This window comes from Orcinus orca, chromosome 6 (genome assembly GCF_937001465.1).
Source record: "Orcinus orca chromosome 6, mOrcOrc1.1, whole genome shotgun sequence".
NCBI classification, from domain to species: domain Eukaryota; kingdom Metazoa; phylum Chordata; class Mammalia; order Artiodactyla; family Delphinidae; genus Orcinus; species Orcinus orca.
The window spans coordinates 112,297,749-112,316,463 of record NC_064564.1 but is presented as its reverse complement, the minus strand read 5'-3'; the positions used below and the strand labels follow the sequence as shown (position 1 = coordinate 112,316,463).

At 48.0% G+C, this 18,715-nt stretch overlaps 1 protein-coding gene across 22 annotated transcripts in view; it reads right to left on the bottom strand.

The window, feature by feature from the left end:
* Positions 1–18,715, bottom strand: part of RALGPS1 (Ral GEF with PH domain and SH3 binding motif 1) — a 287,326-nt gene that overhangs the window by 49,906 nt on the left and 218,705 nt on the right. For all 22 annotated transcript variants that reach the window (XM_049710721.1, XM_049710726.1, XM_049710727.1 and 19 more), the window contains 2 exons: positions 3,428–3,565; positions 986–1,079 (listed from right to left, as the gene is read on the bottom strand). In XM_049710721.1, coding sequence (XP_049566678.1) covers positions 986–1,079; positions 3,428–3,565 — 232 coding nt within the window. The remainder of the gene's footprint in view (positions 1–985; positions 1,080–3,427; positions 3,566–18,715) is intronic.

Sequence of the window (18,715 nt, the reverse complement as noted above, 5' to 3'; positions counted from 1 at the left end):
TCCCAAGGTCTTGGTGAGTGAAAAGGGGTAACCTGGGGTGTCTCTAGTGGCCACAGCTCTCTACAGTTTCCAGTGACTTTAATGAAGACCAAATCATCAAGCTGATCAAATTTTTAGACACAAAACTGGAAGAGATTTAAAAATATATTGGATAGCAGGACTCAAAGGGATCATGCATGGTTTACTGGAAGCAACCAGTAAGATGAGATTTAAAAGAATACATGTAAAGTTGACGTTTAGGGGGGAAAATGATCAGTTACAAGACGGCTGAGACTTGCCTCCATCATATATCAGGCCATATGAAAAGTCCTGAGGCTCTTAGCTGACCTCAAGCTCAAAGTGAGCCAAGAAGACATCCAATCAATACGGCAACATGAAAAATCTTCCTTCTGCCTCGAAATACATAGAAATGTTGGATAAATTCCCAGCTGCCACAAATGAAGAAAGAACTGAAAGCCAGAGCAGGTGAGTGGAAGATGAGGCCAAAGGGCCCACAGGGGTCTTCATGGGAACTGGGCCTATTCCACACGGGCTGCATGGGATGGAGACGGGGCCTCAGCCAGCGCCGGATGGCAAGAGTCCAGCAGCAAGCTGGGGCCCCAGGGAGCTGCCTCGTGCATGAAACAGGCTCTCGGAGAGCTCTGTTTGGCAGCCTGGAGATGTGGCTAGAAAGCTGTCCTTCCACTCAGCGCTGAGTGGGGGCAGGCACTCTTGACCTGGAGCACTAAGCCTGCACCACACACAGCTGTGGAGCCCAAATTCATTCACGCTCCCCACTAGAGAAAGCCACGCTGAGAAGTTGACAGAACACCCTCCTCGGCCCGGTGGCGCCTGTGGGGCTGGGGCGGGTGGGAGGAGACACTCAGCAGCCCTGCTGTGGGCTCTGTGGGATCAGAGGTCACCTTATGCACACGTGCTGGGGGGGAGGTGCCGGTGCAGCTGCAGTGACCTTCCGTTAGCCCTGCAGGGGGCCGGGGGCACTCACTTGTAGTTGTCGTCTTCCACAAACTTCTGGAGCTCTTCAATGTAGCGCACGGACTTCAGGTACTTCTGCACGTGGGGCAGGGTTGTGAGGTGGTCTGGAGGAGGAGGACAAAACCCAGGGGCTTCAGTCTCTCCCCATCCCCAGGCCCCCCATGAGAAGCTCCTTAGGGACTGAGACATATATTCAGTCTTTCAACAGTTGCTTATGATCCCTTAGGCCGGGCCTGTGCTGGGCCCAGAGGGGTCCCTCAGGAAGTGCCCCCCAGATGGCAGGGCCACAGACACCACACCCTGAGGTCACCACAGTTCCTTGGCTGGGGAAAGATGGGTCTTGGGGGAAAGATGGCCTCCAGCGAGGTGTGTGTGCCCTAAAACAGGTCTCCACTGGAGTAACTGGCCAAGCCTCCCATGCTTGCCCAACCCCGTGTGACAAGAATGCAAGAAGGAATGAACGCCATCCAGCCTGGTGTGCAGGCCCAACCCAGATCCTGGCACAGCCTGAGAGTCTGGCCCACGGGCTGGAGCTGCTGCACCCTAAGAGGAAAGGGAAGGACCTAGACTCTTGAGCGCCTGTTCTGTGCCAGGCTCTGCACCCAGTGATTTCTAGAAGCCATCTGCCTCAGCCTTTGCACCTGCCTCATTTCGGGGAGTAAGATGTCAACTGCACACAGGAGGAAGCCATGGCGACTTGCCATGTCACACTGCTGAGAAGTTTTGACCCCAGGTCACCTGCGGCCTCGGCCACACTGCCCTGTCTCTCTGTCCCGGGGTGACTGACGTCAGGTGCCCCCCCCAGACCGTCACAGTCACTGCACTCTTTCTGAGGGGGCCGTAAACCCTCCGTGATGCGCTCTGTCATTCGTTCCCCACAGGGTGGGACAGACCAGTTAAGGAGAGAGGTTGAGGCAGTGGAGGACGCTGTGGAGAGGAGTGGAGAAAGGGTGGGAAAGGGCCCTCGCTTTCCCGGGGCGGTGGGGGGCGGGCGGGTGCATCCAGGTGCCGCAAGGAGCCCCTGATGGCTCTGCCTCGTAACTGAGACTCTCGGCAGGTCATTCTCTTTCTCTAGGGCCTAGTTGTTCTCGTCTCTGAAATGGGGATAATGACCCCTGCTTCACGGAGCTGACGATGGGGAAGGGGCAGGGGAACCTAATGGTAGTAAGAGTGAGCATTTCCTGAGCTCTAATGAAATGCTGGGGTGGGCTAAGGGCTCTGCACAGTCATGTCCCCATCTTTACTATGAGAAAAGTTCAGACTTAGGACAAAGTGACTTTTCAGGAGGCGGAGCCAAGACGTGAACCCACATCTGTCTGACCCCAAAGCTGTGTATGTAATTGCTCTGCTGGCCAGCAGGACCAGTGTCGAGGTCCTTGAGTGGAAAGGGCACTGGGAACACAGTCCCCTCCCTGTTCCTCTGGGCAGAAGAAGAGCTGGTCGGGAAGTGCGGGCGCTTGTAGGGGCGGCACTCATGAGCGGACCTTTGGCTTGTGTGGCCCCCCTGCAGTGGCCTTACCACATGGAGGCTGTTGGTTTCTCCCACCCTACGTACTGGAGGTGGTGTTGCTCTCTTCCTTGGCCCGCTTTGCTGCTTCCAGACTTTTACTCTCCCCCATCCTGTGAAAACCTGCTCCAAGGAGGCACACTCCTGCACCTCGGCCACCCTCCCCCTCTTCTCTGCTGACTTCTGCCGCCGGACGCCCTGGTCACTCAGGCCCATTCCTGGAGGGCCGGGGCACCTGGCTCCCAATCAAGCCCCATCCCCCACCGTCCACATGGACGGCCCATCAGCATTGCCAGCAACACCTCCTCCAACCATCTCAGATGCCCACCATCACAGTCACCCTTTGTATCTGGTCACGTGTGGCAGAGCCTGGCCAGTTGTTGACCAAGTCATTTCCCTATTCCCTCTAGGCCCGCAGCTACGTTGCATTCCTGGCCTCCCTCGGCAGAAGTGATGAGCACCACGTGCAAGTCTGGTCCATAAATTCCACTCTGGTATGATTCTCTCTCCTTCTGCATCTTCCAGCTGGATGTAGAGGTCAGTGGAGGACTCGGGGCCATGGGACACGGCAGAGCCACGAGATAGAGGAGCCCAAGTACCTGAATCTGCTTGGAGGAGAGCCACCCAGGAGGTGCCCACAAAGCTCTTCATGAATGAAGGACCTGGGCTCTGCCACTCATTGGACGTGTGACCTTAGACAAGTGACTACACTGTCTTCAGCCTCAGTTTCCTCATCTGTGATACAGAGATGGTAACATCTAGTTTGCATAGTCTCTGAAGATCAAACATGCTTATAAAGGATCCAGAACGTGTTTGATACTCAAGATATCAAAGTGAAAAGCTTTGTGGAGACTACCTTGTTTCTAGAGCTTTCTCACTGACAAGGTGCTGGACCCAAATTTCGGTGATGTAAGATTTCCCAATTCCAACACCAGGGGTACTAACCGTAGCTGCAGGAAACTTGTAAATCCGCAATTATTCGGAGAATATTGTTCATCTGATTGGATCTTTGTTCGTTTTCCATGATGCTGCCTGAGGCAGGATATGCAGAATCAATGTAGATTAAATCCAGAAGATAGATGCCTAAAATTAAGGAAGATATTTAATGATGGTAGGTGTTCACCATAAATCAGAACAAAATGGCACAAAACAGAACTGCTGTGCTAGAAGGTATAGGGTGACATGGAAAAATGCGGTATGATTTGGGCTTCAATTCCAGTCCTGACTACTAACTCTTCACACAGACTGCTCAACTTTAAATCAAACATCTGAGCAACCACCAAAATGAATGCTGGCAAGATTTCAGCATTTCTAGTTCATACACTCTCCAGCAACAAGGGTTATTACCTGTAACCCAACTGGAAAATAACAGGACACGAAAGGGATGAATGAATGCTTGTGTTTCTTACCAACCACTGCAGTTTAATAGGTCTAAGTTGTCATATCCAGGAGAACACTGTCTGAATTCAGTTTTTCATTTATTCACTTAGCTGTGTGTCTACTTGTTTATCTATCTGTCCACAGATACACATACACACACCCCAAATCATAAATTAAAGAACAAAAGAAGAAATCGAAAAAGCAACTGTCCTTGGTACAAAGAACTAAGGCTAGACAGAGAATTCTCCTGAGGGTGCTTAATAAGAAAATAACATGTGATATGAAAACACTGCTGTGATAGGCCAGCGCAGAGCCTCAGCATGGTCTCATGGCATCACCCCAGGGGGAATTCGGGACAAGCCACCTGGCCAGGGATGAGAAAACAGGACTGGCTGTGTGGTGTGGCCCAGCTGACTGGCTTGCTGCAGGGTCGGGTCGCACTTTAGTCTCTCTGGAGATGTGCATGGACAACGGGTGACATATCCTTCCAGCAGCCCCCCATGAGTACTGCCACTACACCGTTAATATTGGTGGGGTTGAGCAGGAGTAGTGATGTAAAGTAGAATTTAAGGCAGAAAACATTGAACAAGGCAAAGAGGAGTGATTGATATTAATGAAAGGCACAGTGGATTGAGAAGATCTAATGATTACTAACTTCTATGCATAAAGCAACATTGCACCAAAATATACAAAGCAAAAAAGTGCCAAAAATGAAAAGTGGATTCAAGAAAGGAGGGAGCCTTTGGTATGTCTCTTCGAGAATTTGTGTGTGTGTGTGTGTGTGTGTGTGTGTGCGTACACATATGTATGTACATACAAAAATATACACACATATATATACATGCATCTACAGATATACATATGTATGTGTCCATATATAAATGTAGTATTTAAGTAACAAAATTAACAAGCTTGGTGTTATATAAATAAAAATATAATCCTTTTTAAATTCTCATGGAATGCTTACAAACACTGATTATATGCTAGTCTATAAAAAAATGCTCAATAAGCTCCAAAAAGTAAATGTCATATTATCTGCTCTCTTTGACCTTACAGTACATCTAGGATTTAACAATATAGAAAAAATTCTAACCATTTGTTAAACACACACACACACACACACACACACACACACACAACACACACACACTCATAAGCAACTCTCAGGTCAAATAAAAAACAAAAAAATCTAAAATAAGAAATCTATTCAAAGGTAATGACAATAAGAACACTACATATCAAAATTTATGGGATCAGACCAAAGTGGTAATCAGAGGAAAATTTATAGCCTTGAAAGTTTACTATTAAACTACTAAGAATGATAACAAATGTAATTAACTAGGTACTTAATATTAAAGCTGTAGGTTTTCTGCATGGCTGGACAAACACTGCACTGACTTACACATTCATTATGTTATTTGTTCTTATAAAACCCATTTTACAGAGGAAGAAAAGGAAATGCACAGAGGATGTTTAACTCGTTCCAGGTCACATAGCCGGTAAATGATGGGGATGGGAGCTGAATCCAAGCCTGCCTCCGCAGAGTACATGCTTCCTGCCATCGCAGTGGACTGCTGGTGCTGGATACCATGAGTCATTCGTCCGCTTTTAAAATAGCTACACATTTTTACGGGAAACTGTTAATCACAGAAACATATGCTAGCACTTCTCATAGGAATCATTTCCACTTCCCTTCTTTTTAGTGGCACCATGTTTCCAAAATTTTAAAAATTAGAAGTCATTTCCCTTGTATAGAAGCTCCAAGTTTGGAACATTTAAGTCCACAGATTTATTACTTCTTGACCTTGTTTTTCCTCTTCCCTCTTAAAAATGTAACTCAGCTACCTCCCCAAGGATTCAGCAATGGCAATCCCGAAAATCCCATTAACGCTTCAACCACAACAAAAAGTACCCCCTAGTGCTGAGCATGAGGTGAGGGGATAAGGGACACAAGGCAGCTTTGTTCCAGAGGCCAACGTTGTGCAGACCCGAACGCAGCTGGCTCTGAGCAGCAGAGTGAACTCAGCCCGGGAGCAGGGTCACCAAGGAGCAGGATATGGGAAAGGGAGAGAACTGACGCTTCCTGGGATTTGCTACAAGACGGGAACCTCCTCCTCTCCTCTCCTGTGGTCCTCCCATCGACCCCATGGGGAGGTTAAGGAGAAAACTAAAGTTCAGAGAGATTAAGAAATGAGCCTGAGGCCTCACAGCGAGTGTGTTGGATTTGAACCCAGGTCTGTCTGGCTCCAGTGCCTGTTCCGACCCACTCACTGGACATGAGAAACACACGAGGAATCAGTTGCCTTTTCTCAAATAACACCCCCGGCATGGAAGGCTCACCCTCCTCTGTCCTGTGAGGACTGGGGCTGGCCCCTCTGCATCCTCTCAGGTCCTGGCTCTGCAGACAGAGGCCAGGAGAAGCTCGCCTTCGAAGGGGCCGAACACCATTTCCACCCCAGCTTCTGCCTGTCCCCTCAGGGCATGGGGAGCTCACTACTTCATAGGAGCAAACCCCACTGTAGAGTGTTCATCACCCTCCTCCACAAAACACCTATCTGTTCCCCTGACCTGAGAGTCCAGGCCAGGGCCACCACAGGTGAGGACGGAGGGGACCTCCCAAAGGAGGCCTCCTGGCCCTGGTGGCCGGGGCAGACCCCAAGCCTCAGCAACACCTGGACAGAATTCCCATATGAACAGCCTGTCACTCCCAAAGCAGCAAATCTGCAGGTGATACTGCACAAATCCAGAGAAATCTTCCCAGTATTGTCATTAGCCTGTAACTGGAAATATTTAAAAGCCTAAACCATGATGAAATCATTAGAATAGCCACCTCCCACTTGTACTTGGCCAGAGCAGCGCGAAGCCTGACACACAGCACTCACCACAGCCACCATTAGATACTGACTGGCCTCGTTCATGTATCTACTGTCTGATTCCCCCATCAGACTTTATTAAAACCCCTCTCAGGAGGAAGCGTCCTGTTCCACAAGCTCAACCCCAGCGGCTGGAACAGAGCACACAGGAGCTGCTTGGTGAACATTAGTTGAAAGAAGGAAGGTATGAATGAAGGCATACTTTAGGCCACAAAATAACCTTACAAAGTACATCATTACCCTCATTTCAGAGCTGAAGAAAGAGACATGGGGAGTCAAGTGATGATTATAATAAGACTGAGCACTTACTGTGTTCCAGGTCCTAAACTAAGAGCTTTGCCCTGTTTGTTGATTTGCCATAACCATGCTGTTATCAGGGAGGTTTTATCTCTACTTTACAGAGGAAGAAGCTAAAGCTGAGAGCCCTGCATCACCTGTCTGAGATCACACAGCTGGGAAGTGGCAGAGGCAAGATTTGAACACAGGTCAGTCCAGGCTGCCACACTGTCAAGTCCTTCTTTGACCCCAGCTAGATCCCCTGGAGCCTGGCAGCTGGTGAGGCAGGATGGGGCACAGCTGACCCCACAGGCATCCAGGCCATGGCTCTCCCTGCTTGACACCCCCTTGGGGTCAACATTCTCCAGGAGGGCTGACGACTACATGGTGGCTGCACCGTCCACCTCCTCCCCGCGGCCTCCCTGGCACCCATCGTGACACATCTGTCCCAGGTCCCATCGTCAGCGGGCCCACCATGGCCTGGGGGCCCTGCCAGCTCTGCCCCGTGACACACAGCTGTGGTGGAAGTGGGAGAGCGTGGGGCTTGGAGCCAGAAGACCTGGAACACTGGCTCTGCCGCCTACCAGCTGGGTGGCCTCAGGCAAGCCTTTTTGCCTCCCGGGACCTGTGTTTCCTTGACTGTGACTGGGGATAATGATGGTGATTGTGAAGTCTCCCGGCCCAGGGCCTGGACCACTGAGGTACCTGTGAAGCTGAGCTGACCCCGAGCCTGGCTCCATGGCGAGGCCCCACTTGGAACTGGAGCGGGACGCCCGTGGGAGAGACGCACCCAGCCGGGTTTGCCATAACTGTGGATGGCGCCCAGATGCTGACCACGTGCGGCCACCTACCTCAGACGACCAGCTCTGGGAACTTCCGTCTGGATTGAGACAGCACAGCTGGGATGTCTCAGCTCCCTTCCTTTTACACAGCGTTACTGTGGCAAAAGACACCGTGTTGTTGGCCTTGTCAAGACGGACAGTAACTGGACCAGCTACTGGCCCTGGCGGCCGTGAGGCTGAGCAGTGCCAGGGGCTGGAGCTGGACTGGGAGGTGCAGACGCATTGGAGGAAACAACCGTAATACTAACAGCCACTGTCTGCGACAGGAGAGGCTGGCCTTGCTTGTACCACAGCATCCTCACCGCAACTGGCACAGCACAGTAGGTGTTCTCACTTCTTCATTTTACAGATTAGGGAATGGAAGCTCACAGAGCAGAAGTGACACATCCAAGACCGTACAACCTACAAGTGGGGGAATCAGGATTTGAATTCATGCCCGCCTGACCCCAAAGATTTGGGACAGAGAGCAGTGCTGAAAGCTGGGGGCTGGGAGTCCTGGCTGGCACAGGGACAAGGGTGCCAGAGTCAGAGCTGGGGCTGCGAGGACCCCTCCTGTGGCCTGCCACCCACCCGAGGACACGGCTGGCAGCCGGCATCCACTCTGTGGCTCGCCTGCCTGCAGACTCAACCTCCTGTGAGATGGACAGCTACCCAGAATATGTTCTGTTCCCTCCTGCCACACCCCACACAGGGCCTGGTGACACTGCTGTGGCTGCAACAGGGGTGCCAACCAGCCTGCCACGGTGAGGCAGAGAGCCCCGGGGCCGGGGATGAGCAGCCCTCCGCTGGCTCTGCTGTGGATGCCTCCACAGCTGGGTTGGTCCCAAGCCCAGGGGCATGTGGCCAAACCTCCTTCCTGACAGTGAATCCAGGCCCCCCGCCAGGGGTGTCCACAAGACACCCTGGCCCTGAGGAGGGAGTGTCAGGCTGACAAAGGAGGTGCTCTCCTGAACAGACCCTTCTCTTAAGCTGAGGGACACAGGCTCCGTGGTGCAGAGCCTGCTTGAAGCTGGGCGCTCCCAGTCTCTCAGAGCCAAAGCCCGCGGCTGGCACCGGGCTTCACCGCCAGCCCAGAAATTCACTGCTCTCGTTTCTCCCATCGCCACCCGTCTCACTTCCATCCCGAGGCTGGTTTTGGTTTTTCTCACACAGCTATCTATTTAATAAGGAAAATTCTGCTGTGTTGAGGGGAAAAAACCTTCCACAGCATAAAAATATGCCACATTTCCATCTTATGCTTTCCATTTTCTTTCTCTCTTTCTTTTAAAGTTTGAGATGAAAGACTTTTCTCCCATTTCTCCTGCTCTGCTTTGAAAAGATCATTTTCAAACTTCAGAAATGAGGAGTGCTGGCACCCGGAACTATACTTGTGTGGTTTGATCACATAAACTCCTGATACATTCCAAATGAAATAACAGAGCAGCAGCTCATTAAGGTTTTGTTTTTGGTTTTTGTTTTTTTTTTTTATGAGAGCACAAAGCGATGCCATCGACTGCAGAAGGAGATCTCAGTGGGCGGCTCACGCTCCCTGTCTGATGCAGAAGACTGAGTGTTAATTAGTGCCCGTTAATTAGTATCAGTTGTGTAAAACACGGACTTCAGAACAAATCCTCATCTAAAGAATATTATTCCTCAAGTGAAATGTGTTGGAAGCTGGCTGACACTGAGACAAACATTTCCCAGGTCTGCAGAAAGGGGGCGGGGCCAGGCAGTCACACCTCAGGTGGTCAGAGGCCATGTTTCTTAGAGGAGCACATGGCCTCCTGTTTTTCTTGGTGTTGGGGCGGGTGAATCGCAAAGGTACGTGAACAAAGCCTTACAGCCCACAGAGAATCTCCTCTGGCTCCCCGAGGTCAAATGAGGACACAACCACAGATTCCCCCCCACCCCCTGCCCTGGGGATTACCTGGTAATCTACAGGGGCAATGGGATGGCCTACTCTTTGCAAAGGTTCTCCTAAGAGCTGTGGGATGGTGTAGCATGTGCTGGTATTCTGACCAGCAGTAAGAAAGGGCATAAGGAGAGGGCATTAATCTGGTGATTATTATTCAGCTTGTTTTGTGCCAGACACTGTGCTAAGTAAATTACACGTACTATCTAATTTAATCCTTCAACAATTCTATTGGCAGTAGAGAAGAAACTGGTACTTTTTGTCTGCCTAACATCTATTCCCAATTCTTTTTTTTTTTTTTTTAATTTATTCCCAATTCTTTTGGAAACAGCCTTCACTTTTCCTCTGGGGGAAACGATACCTCCCATACTTGTAACCCATGTGGTTTTGGTAGGTCTGAAGCAATTTCATTCCATCCCCTGCCCCAGGGGTAAAAACAAATTTTAAAAACGAACCATTTGGGAAAGGAAAAAAACACTCCAAAAAATTCAGAGATGAAAGAAGGAATTAAAATCACAAACTATCTACATATAGGATGCAATCAAAATCACATAACTCTGCTCAGAGAAAAATTCATAGTCTCAAATGCTTATATTAATAATTAAGAAAGATAAAAAAGAAATGAACTTAGTGTTCATTATAGAGAACTAAAAAGAACAAAACAAAAGAAAGTAGGAGAAAGCATTAAAAATATAAAATCAGAAATATTTATCACTGCAGAGTGATAAATAAAACTGAAAGTTGGTTCTTTGAAAAAGTCAATAAAGTAGACAATCTTTGGTATGTATGATGGAGGAAAAAACAAAAGGTAAAAACACAGATGTGCATTGTTAGGGTTGAGAGAAGGGATATGATTTCAAATATGGAGGAGAAGTTAAAATAGTGGTATGTGCAATTTTTATGCCAACATATTTGAAAATGTAGATGAAATGTGTGCTTACTAGGAAAATCTATCTTCCCAAAATTGTCTCAAGAAGGGGCAAAACCTTCAACTCACCAAATAAAGAGAAAATATTAACAATATTAAGAAAGATACCATGATTAAAAAGTACATTGTCCAATGGTTTTATGGACCCATCCATTAAACTGTAAAAGAAAAACCAAATATTACTTAAACTGTTCCAGAGACAGGAAGAGTCGGAAATATGTGCAGCTCTTTTTATGACTCGAGCATAACCATTGTATCAAAACCTGACAGACATGGCATAAAAAAGAGACCAATATCATTAATACATAAAGATCCAAATAAAACGTTAGCAAATAAAACTCACCAGTGTTTAATAAAAATAGCAAATCAAATTAGCAGTATCTTGAAGCAAACAGGTTTACTACAGGATTGCAATGGTATTTCAACAAATGATCTTGAGAGATGCTGAAAAGTCACTGATAACTTTAGTATCTATTCCTGATAAAGCACTAAGCTAGGAACAGACTTCCTTAATATGACAAAGGATGCATGGTAGAAACACTAACACAATCTTCTTAACGTTGAATTCCTATTGAGAGGAACAAGTCAAGAATACTTGCCGTTCTGCTATAATTTAACACTATTCTAGATGCACAAATCTATGAGCTAAGACAAAGAAATGTGGTATAAACATTAAAGACACATGTAACATTGTCATTATTTCCAGGTTACATAATTAATTACCATATTAATTATATAATTAAGTAATCTAGGATAATCAACTGGAAAACTATTACAACTAAATAACAGAGTTAAGTTCAAAGTAAATATACACAAATCACTAGCATTCCTTTTTCTATTAAAAAAATTTTTTTGACTTCTTTATTGGAGTATAATTGCTTTACAATGGTGTGTTAGTTTCTGCTGTATAACAAAGTGAATCAGCTATATGTATACATATATCCCCATATCCCCTCCCTCTTGCGTCTCCCTCCTACCCTCCCTATCCCACCCCCCTAGGTGGTCACAAAGCACCGAGCTGATCTCCCTGTGCTATGCGGCTGCTTCCCACTAGCTATCTGTTTTACATTTGGTAGTGTATATATGTCAATGCTACTCTCCCACTTCATCCCAGCTTATCCTTCCCCCTCCCCATCTCCTCAAGTCCATTCTCTGTGTCTGCATCTTTATTCCTGTCCTGCTCCTAGGTTCGTCAGAACCTTTTTTTTTTTTTTGATTCCATATACATGTGTTAGCATATGGTATTTGTTTTCCTTTTTCTGACTTACTTCACTCTGTATGACAGACTCTACGTCCATCTACCTCACTACAAATAACTCAATTTTGTTTCTTTTTATGGCTGAGTAATATTCCATTGTGTATATGTGCCACATCTTCTTTATCCATTCATCTGCTGGTGGACACTAGGTTGCTTCCATGTCCTGGCTATTGTAAATAGAGCTGCAGTGAACACTGTGGTACATGGCTCTTTTTGAATTATGGTTTTCACAGGGTATATGCCCAGGAGTGGGATTGCTGGGTCGTATGGTAGTTCTATTTTTAGTTTTTTAAGCAACCTCCATACTGTTCTCCATAGTGGCTGTATCAATTTACATTCCCACCAACAGTGCAAGACGGTTCCCTTTTCTCCACACCCTCTCCAGCATTTATTGTTTGTAGATTTTTTGATGATGGCCATTCTGACTGGTGTGAGGTGATATCTCATTGTAGTTTTGATTTGCATTTCTCTAATGATTAGTGATGTTGAGCATCCTTTCATGTGTTTGTTGGCAACATGATGTTTGTTTGTTTTTTTTGACTTGAATTATATATATATATATACATATACATATTTTGTTTTTAATACAGCAGGTTTTTTTTTTTTTTTTTTTTGCGGTACGCAGGCCTCTCACTGTTGTGGCCTCTCCCGTTGCGGTGCACAGGCTCCGGATGCGCAGGCTCAGCGGCCATGGCTCACGGGCCCAGCCGCTCCGTGGCATGTGGGATCTTCCCGGACCGGGGCACGAACCCGTGTCCCCTGCATCGGCAGGCGGACTCTCAACCACTGCGCCACCAGGGAAGCCCTAGCAGGTTCTTATTAGTCATCAATTTTATACACATCAGTGTATACATGTCAATCCCAATCTCCCAATTCATCACACCCCCATCCCCACCCCCCCACTGCTTTCCCACCTTGGTGTCCATACGTTTGTTCTCTACATCTGTGTCTCAGTTTCTGCTCTGCAAACCGGTTCATCTGTACCATTTTTCTAGGTTCCACCTATATGTGTTAATATACAATATTTGTTTTTCCCTTTCTGACTTACTTCACTCTGTTTGACAGTCTCTAGATCCAACATTGATGTGTTTTTAAGTGAACAAATCTGGTATGACTATACACACATATATACACACACACCCCTATATTGATACACACACCCTATATTGAAATACACACACAGAAACACCTATATTGAGATACACACACACGCACCCCTATATTGATGCACACACACACACACACACACACACACCCTCCCTATAGTGAGATACATACACACCCTATATTGAGATACACACACACACCCCTGTGCTGAGATACACACACACACACAACCCTATATTGAGATACACACACACCCCTATATTGACATGCACACACACCCTATATTGAGATACACACAAACACACACCCCTATACTGAGATACACACACACACCACTATGCTGAGACATACACACACACCTCTATACTGAGATACACACACCCCTATATTGAGATACACACAGACACACACACACACCCCTATATTGAGATACACACACATACACACACAACCCCCATATTGAGATACACACACACACCCCTATATTGAGCTACACACACACACACACACACACACACACACACACACGAAAGAGAGAGAGAGAGAATATATTGCCCAATCTGTTAACAGCAACCACCTTCAGGGATAGTTTAGGGTTATTTTTTGTTTTATACTATTTTTTCAGCCTTTAGCTATGAATATGTACTACTTTTAGAAATAGAAAAGAGCAAGATCTCTATCTCTCCTTCTTTCTTCAAAAAAGCAAACACTTTTTTGGCAGGGAGAAGGGACGTAATAGTTGACGCAAATGATTTTCCAAGCATTCTCAGTTCCTGTTGAAAACCCGGTCTTTAGTTTTTGATGTAAAGGCCACAAACCTCTACCGACTACCTGTGATCTGTCTCCAGGCCATTGTTCACACTTCATTATCACCTTTGGTCTCCACCTCTAACCCATTCCGCCCTGTGATTTCTCAAACCCAATCAGATCGTACCCTTCCTCAATTTAAAATTACCCAACAACTCTCCCTCTGCAGGTGTTCACGGCTCCTGGGTTCCGTCCCTCGCCGCCTGCTTCTCTGGGCTTTCCTCCCGCCCTCCTCTCATGTGATGCTCTAGCTGGGTGCGGGCCCCGTGTGGCTGGCTCCCTGGACCAGCCCTCTGCTTCGTGCCTCTGAGCTTGGCAGAGCTGTGTCCACCCCATGCCCACTCGGCCTCCTTTTCTGGCTGTTAGCGGGCTCCTCCTGGGCTCTCAGAGCACGCGCCCTCCCCTCGACTACAGCATTTATCACACACTCTTTGAGGGCCAGGTCTGCATCTTTTCCGCCTCTGCATTCTCAAGGGCCCAGCACAGGGTAGGGGACGACCAAACGGGACGCTGAGTCTTTATCTGCACATATATGACTCTTTATTCTGGCCACCGAAATCCCACTGCTCAGTGGATAAGCGTGGCCGTGGCTGCCAAGCACCCCACTCCACAGCCACCCTAACAGGGTCAGCCCTGTGTTCTGGTGTCTCCAAGCTAAATACCCATATTTCTCAGTGCTATGAAGGGCTTCCAGAGGAGCTAACGTCACCAAAAGGAAACGCAAGATGATTCCCCCAGTGAAAGCCTCGGAAACCTGCCTCATGTTGGGTAGAACCGAGGCTGCCCATGTGCCAAGGAAAACACTCTCCAGCTTGTCTTTCCAACCCTGGCTCAAGGATTCGCTACTGTGCACAGAAAGGCTCCCTGGACGTCCGAGGCCACCAGGATTCCAGCCAGGGAATGAGCTCACAGACGGCTGCTTCAGTCACCAAAGTATTTTCCACTTCCCCAAATGCGCTCACGTATCTGCGACCACACTTCACCTAGTCTTTAAGTATAACAAAAAAATAATGGAGGCAAAGGCAAAACTGTCAGATTTATTCATTGCTCAATGGAAACTGTGTAACACAACACGACATTCTAAACCTCAATCGCCAATCCCTGCATTCTCTGGGAAACGAGCAACAGATTTGTGGAGGGTTAGCCAGATCTAAGCCGATTTCCGCTATCTGAAAGCAAATTCTTTTCTGATTTTGCTGAAATCAAATACTGAAAGACTCTCCCTGGGCCCCTTGGGAAGAAAGAAAGCATCCGACTACTAATTTATTTGTGGTTTTCAGGCTCAGGTGTTTTGATCTCTCCCTTTCTTGATGTAGATGAGAGGATGGGAGTCCCACAGGACTGTCCCGGGAAACCGCTTTCGGACAACAGGGGCTCCTGTGGCCCTACCGTGGGGGTCATCTCTGTGGGCTCTGCCCTGCTGCAGGTCACACTGGAGACCCTCCCTGGCCCAGCCAGATCCAGCTGGCCCAGGGCCAGCCCAGCCTTTTCCAGTCCTAGGCCATAGTCTCGGTCTGTAGGGGGCGCTACTCCCACGGAGCCTGTGGGCCGATCTCACCAGGGCAGGAGAAGCACACGCCCCCACCAGCAGGGGGCGCTGGAAGTAGTCATGCTGTTGCTAGTCTGGGATTGTCTGTTGGGTGGCATGGGAGGGTGGAGGGGAGCCGGGCTGTCACTGGCTGGAATCATGCGTCAGACTGGAAGGCCCACCCACACCTACTCTCTTTGTGTTACCTGCCCACCCCCTCACCCCTGCCCCGGCCCACTAGACTCAACGCCCATGGGAAATGATTCAAAACACCTGACCCCCATGACTCTGGGCTCCTGGTCACCTCCTTGAGACCTAGACCTCTACTCTGGTTGGTTCTCCAGCACCAACTTTCCTCAGTCCTGGCTCCTCCCCTTCTTCACAGCACACTGCCCTTCCAGCAGGCTTTGGGGCCAACACTACCCTTACTAGGACATTCATTCCTGGCTATACCATCGGAGGGTGATTTGCAGGGAAGAGAGAGGCCGAAGTGGCAGGAGAGCATGTCTACTGACCAATCAGAAGTGGTGGGGAGCTAGATGGAAGGCGGCGGGTCCCTGTGGGGAGAGGAAGCTTCAAGGGCACAGGGTGATGTGCTCAGGGACCAGCCCACTAGGTGATGTGAAAGGGCATTAGTGCTACAAATATTTACTAAGTGCTTCCCACATTCTGGACACAGGGGTATAGACAGGCACGGTCCCTGACCTCATGAGGTGTACTAGCCGGCAGATGCACTCAACAGAGGCATTAGTTACACAAATAATTAAGGGCACAGAACTGCTAAAAAATAATACTCTAGTGCATACTTACTTTGGGGAATTATCCTCAGGTGCCCATAAGCGACCCCAGAGGAACCAGTGGTGTATGATACAGAGATGGGCAGGTCCCTGCCTCAGTCTCTCTACTCAATTCCAGAGATGCTAAGTAACCTGCCCAAGGTCACTCAGCACAGACATGGCAGAGGTAGGATTTGAGCCCAGGTCTTTGGCCTAGGGCCAACACTCTTATGGACTATGTTATGTGTGTTACTTATAGCTCAATACATGGAGGAGTGATACTGAAACTCGAGGCATCTGTGTTCAAATCCTGGCATTGTCACTTATTTGTTCAGTGTGATCCCGGGTGAGTTCTTCAACTGCTTTCTTCCTCTGGGAAATGGAGACAGTAGCTTCTCACAGGGCTGAGGTGAAGACTCAGGACCTAACGCACAGGAGAGGGGCTGGTGTAGTATCTAGATAAAGCAGGCACTCAATGAAGTGACTTGCAAAAAAAAAACCAAAAACACCAGCAACTTTAAGAGGTGATGGGGGTACATACCTGTTTCTGAAAACCTTCCAGAAGAGACCAGACAGCCCCTCATAGAGCCTCCCCTGACTTATCACTAAAACTTTTGTGAATAGAAAAAAAGAAGAAAACTACCCCATTAGCTAAGACTGATGGACGGCTTTATTGCTGGAACCTAGGAAGAAACTGAATAGACTACGGGCAGATGTAGAGGACAGAAGTTGAGCAAATGTAGACCTTGTCAATGTGTGCCTCCCAGGGCCTGTCCCCAGACTCAGAGAACCAGCGATATAAAAACATGAAAACTTGGGTCAATGACCAGTACACTGCCCAGCAGGGGCTGACCTGAGGGGCTCTAGGACTTTCCCCTCCACCTTCTCACATCCATTTGCAGATGGCTACCCCCAGAAAAGAACTAAAGCATGTCCAGAGGGAAAACCAAATGCCTACGGATAAGCCCCAAAGATGAATAGATTTCACCTTGGTCAAGGACGCATTCAGAAGAAAGAAAATCCAGTAAGGGGCACATGGAAAAATACTGCCAAATAACAGGGCCTGAACTGCATGCAGAAGGGGCTGAGAATGAGAGCATATGTCCTCGGTCTATTCCAGCATCCGGAAGAAGGTTTCAGGACACCTTTTCTCTTCAACACAGCACAAGAAGACAAGGCTTCTGGGATAGGAGAGAACTGTCAGAGGTGAAACTGCAAGAGGATAAGCTGGAAAGAGAGATGCATGACATAAGAAAAGAAGAAAAAGAAACTAAAAATATGACAGAAGAATTTTAAAAACTAACATCGGAGGCAGCAAGAGCAAAATGGGTATTTTGGATACTCACATCAATGATATGGGGGAGCAATTTGGCGAGGTCAAAATGCCGACGAAAAGGGCAAGGGAAGAAAGAATATATGGGATGTGGGGGCCTGAGAACAGAGAGCTGACCCAGGGAAGGGCATCTACCCAAGGAGCGTGTCCCAGGTCCCTGGAAAGAGATCCATCCCTAGACACACCCTGGATAAACGTTTGAATAAAAAAAAAAGTCTTTCAAAAAAGCAAAAGCAAAAAACCCAAAACCAAAAACCCACCCCAAAACAAAAATAAAACCCCCCAAAACAAAGAAAAACCCATGGAAGTGACCTTGACCCTCCAAGTGAGTTGTAGGGGCCCCTTTTGCTTGGGTCTAATTGAACCTGACCTTCCACCAGAATGACTGTGATGACATACGGTAACTGTCTGTGCAAGTGTTTCCCCGTGGGAGGAGGAGTTTCTCAAAGCAGGAGGTACTGATTATTCATGAAATGTTAGGACATCTGGTGATTTGTCAATTGCTTTCATTTTTTAAGAAGAAAAATATTTTCCCCTAGTGATTATGGTACTTAAGTATAAAGACCCAAAGAGAGGACATATGATTTTGGATGCCATAAAATTTGGTCAATGCACATTTTTTCCATAAGTTTATGGGAATGTTTCACCATCGCAGCCTAAGGGCAGCAGAAGACGTCGACTTCTGGATGCAGTATTAACAGATCACATGTGCTCTAAACCACACTCCCTTGTCAGCAGTCTGTAAAGCCCAGAAACCCCTCCTGCACATGCCGCAGGAGAAAGCAAGCACTAAGTGGCTTGTGTCACTGTGTCAGATGTGGAGGATGCAGGCGAACTCTGAGAATGATGGCTTTTCTGCGGGGCCAAGGGGAGAGGCCACTCAGTCATGGCTGCAACAGCACAGGGAGAGGCAACTCCATCAAGTCCAGAGTACGTGTGAGGAGAGTGCTTCCTGCCAAATCCAGGAGCACCCAGCACCCAGGAAGCAGGAGCCTGCGCTTGCCTGGAGGTGGGCTGGGGGGCGCTGAGAGGGGGCTGGGGGTGGGGGGATGAGGTAGCCTGGGGACACCAGTAAGAAGATCTATTTGGAGGCTGAAAAAGCTCATCTCAGCTGAAGTCTGCCTCAGGGCAATGGTGAAGGAAGAATATTTTGCAAATGTCCTGTTTCCTGGGTGGCAGTGGCCCCGGCTCTGGGCGAAGGTCTGCTCCTCTCCTTCCATCAGGGTTTCCTGAC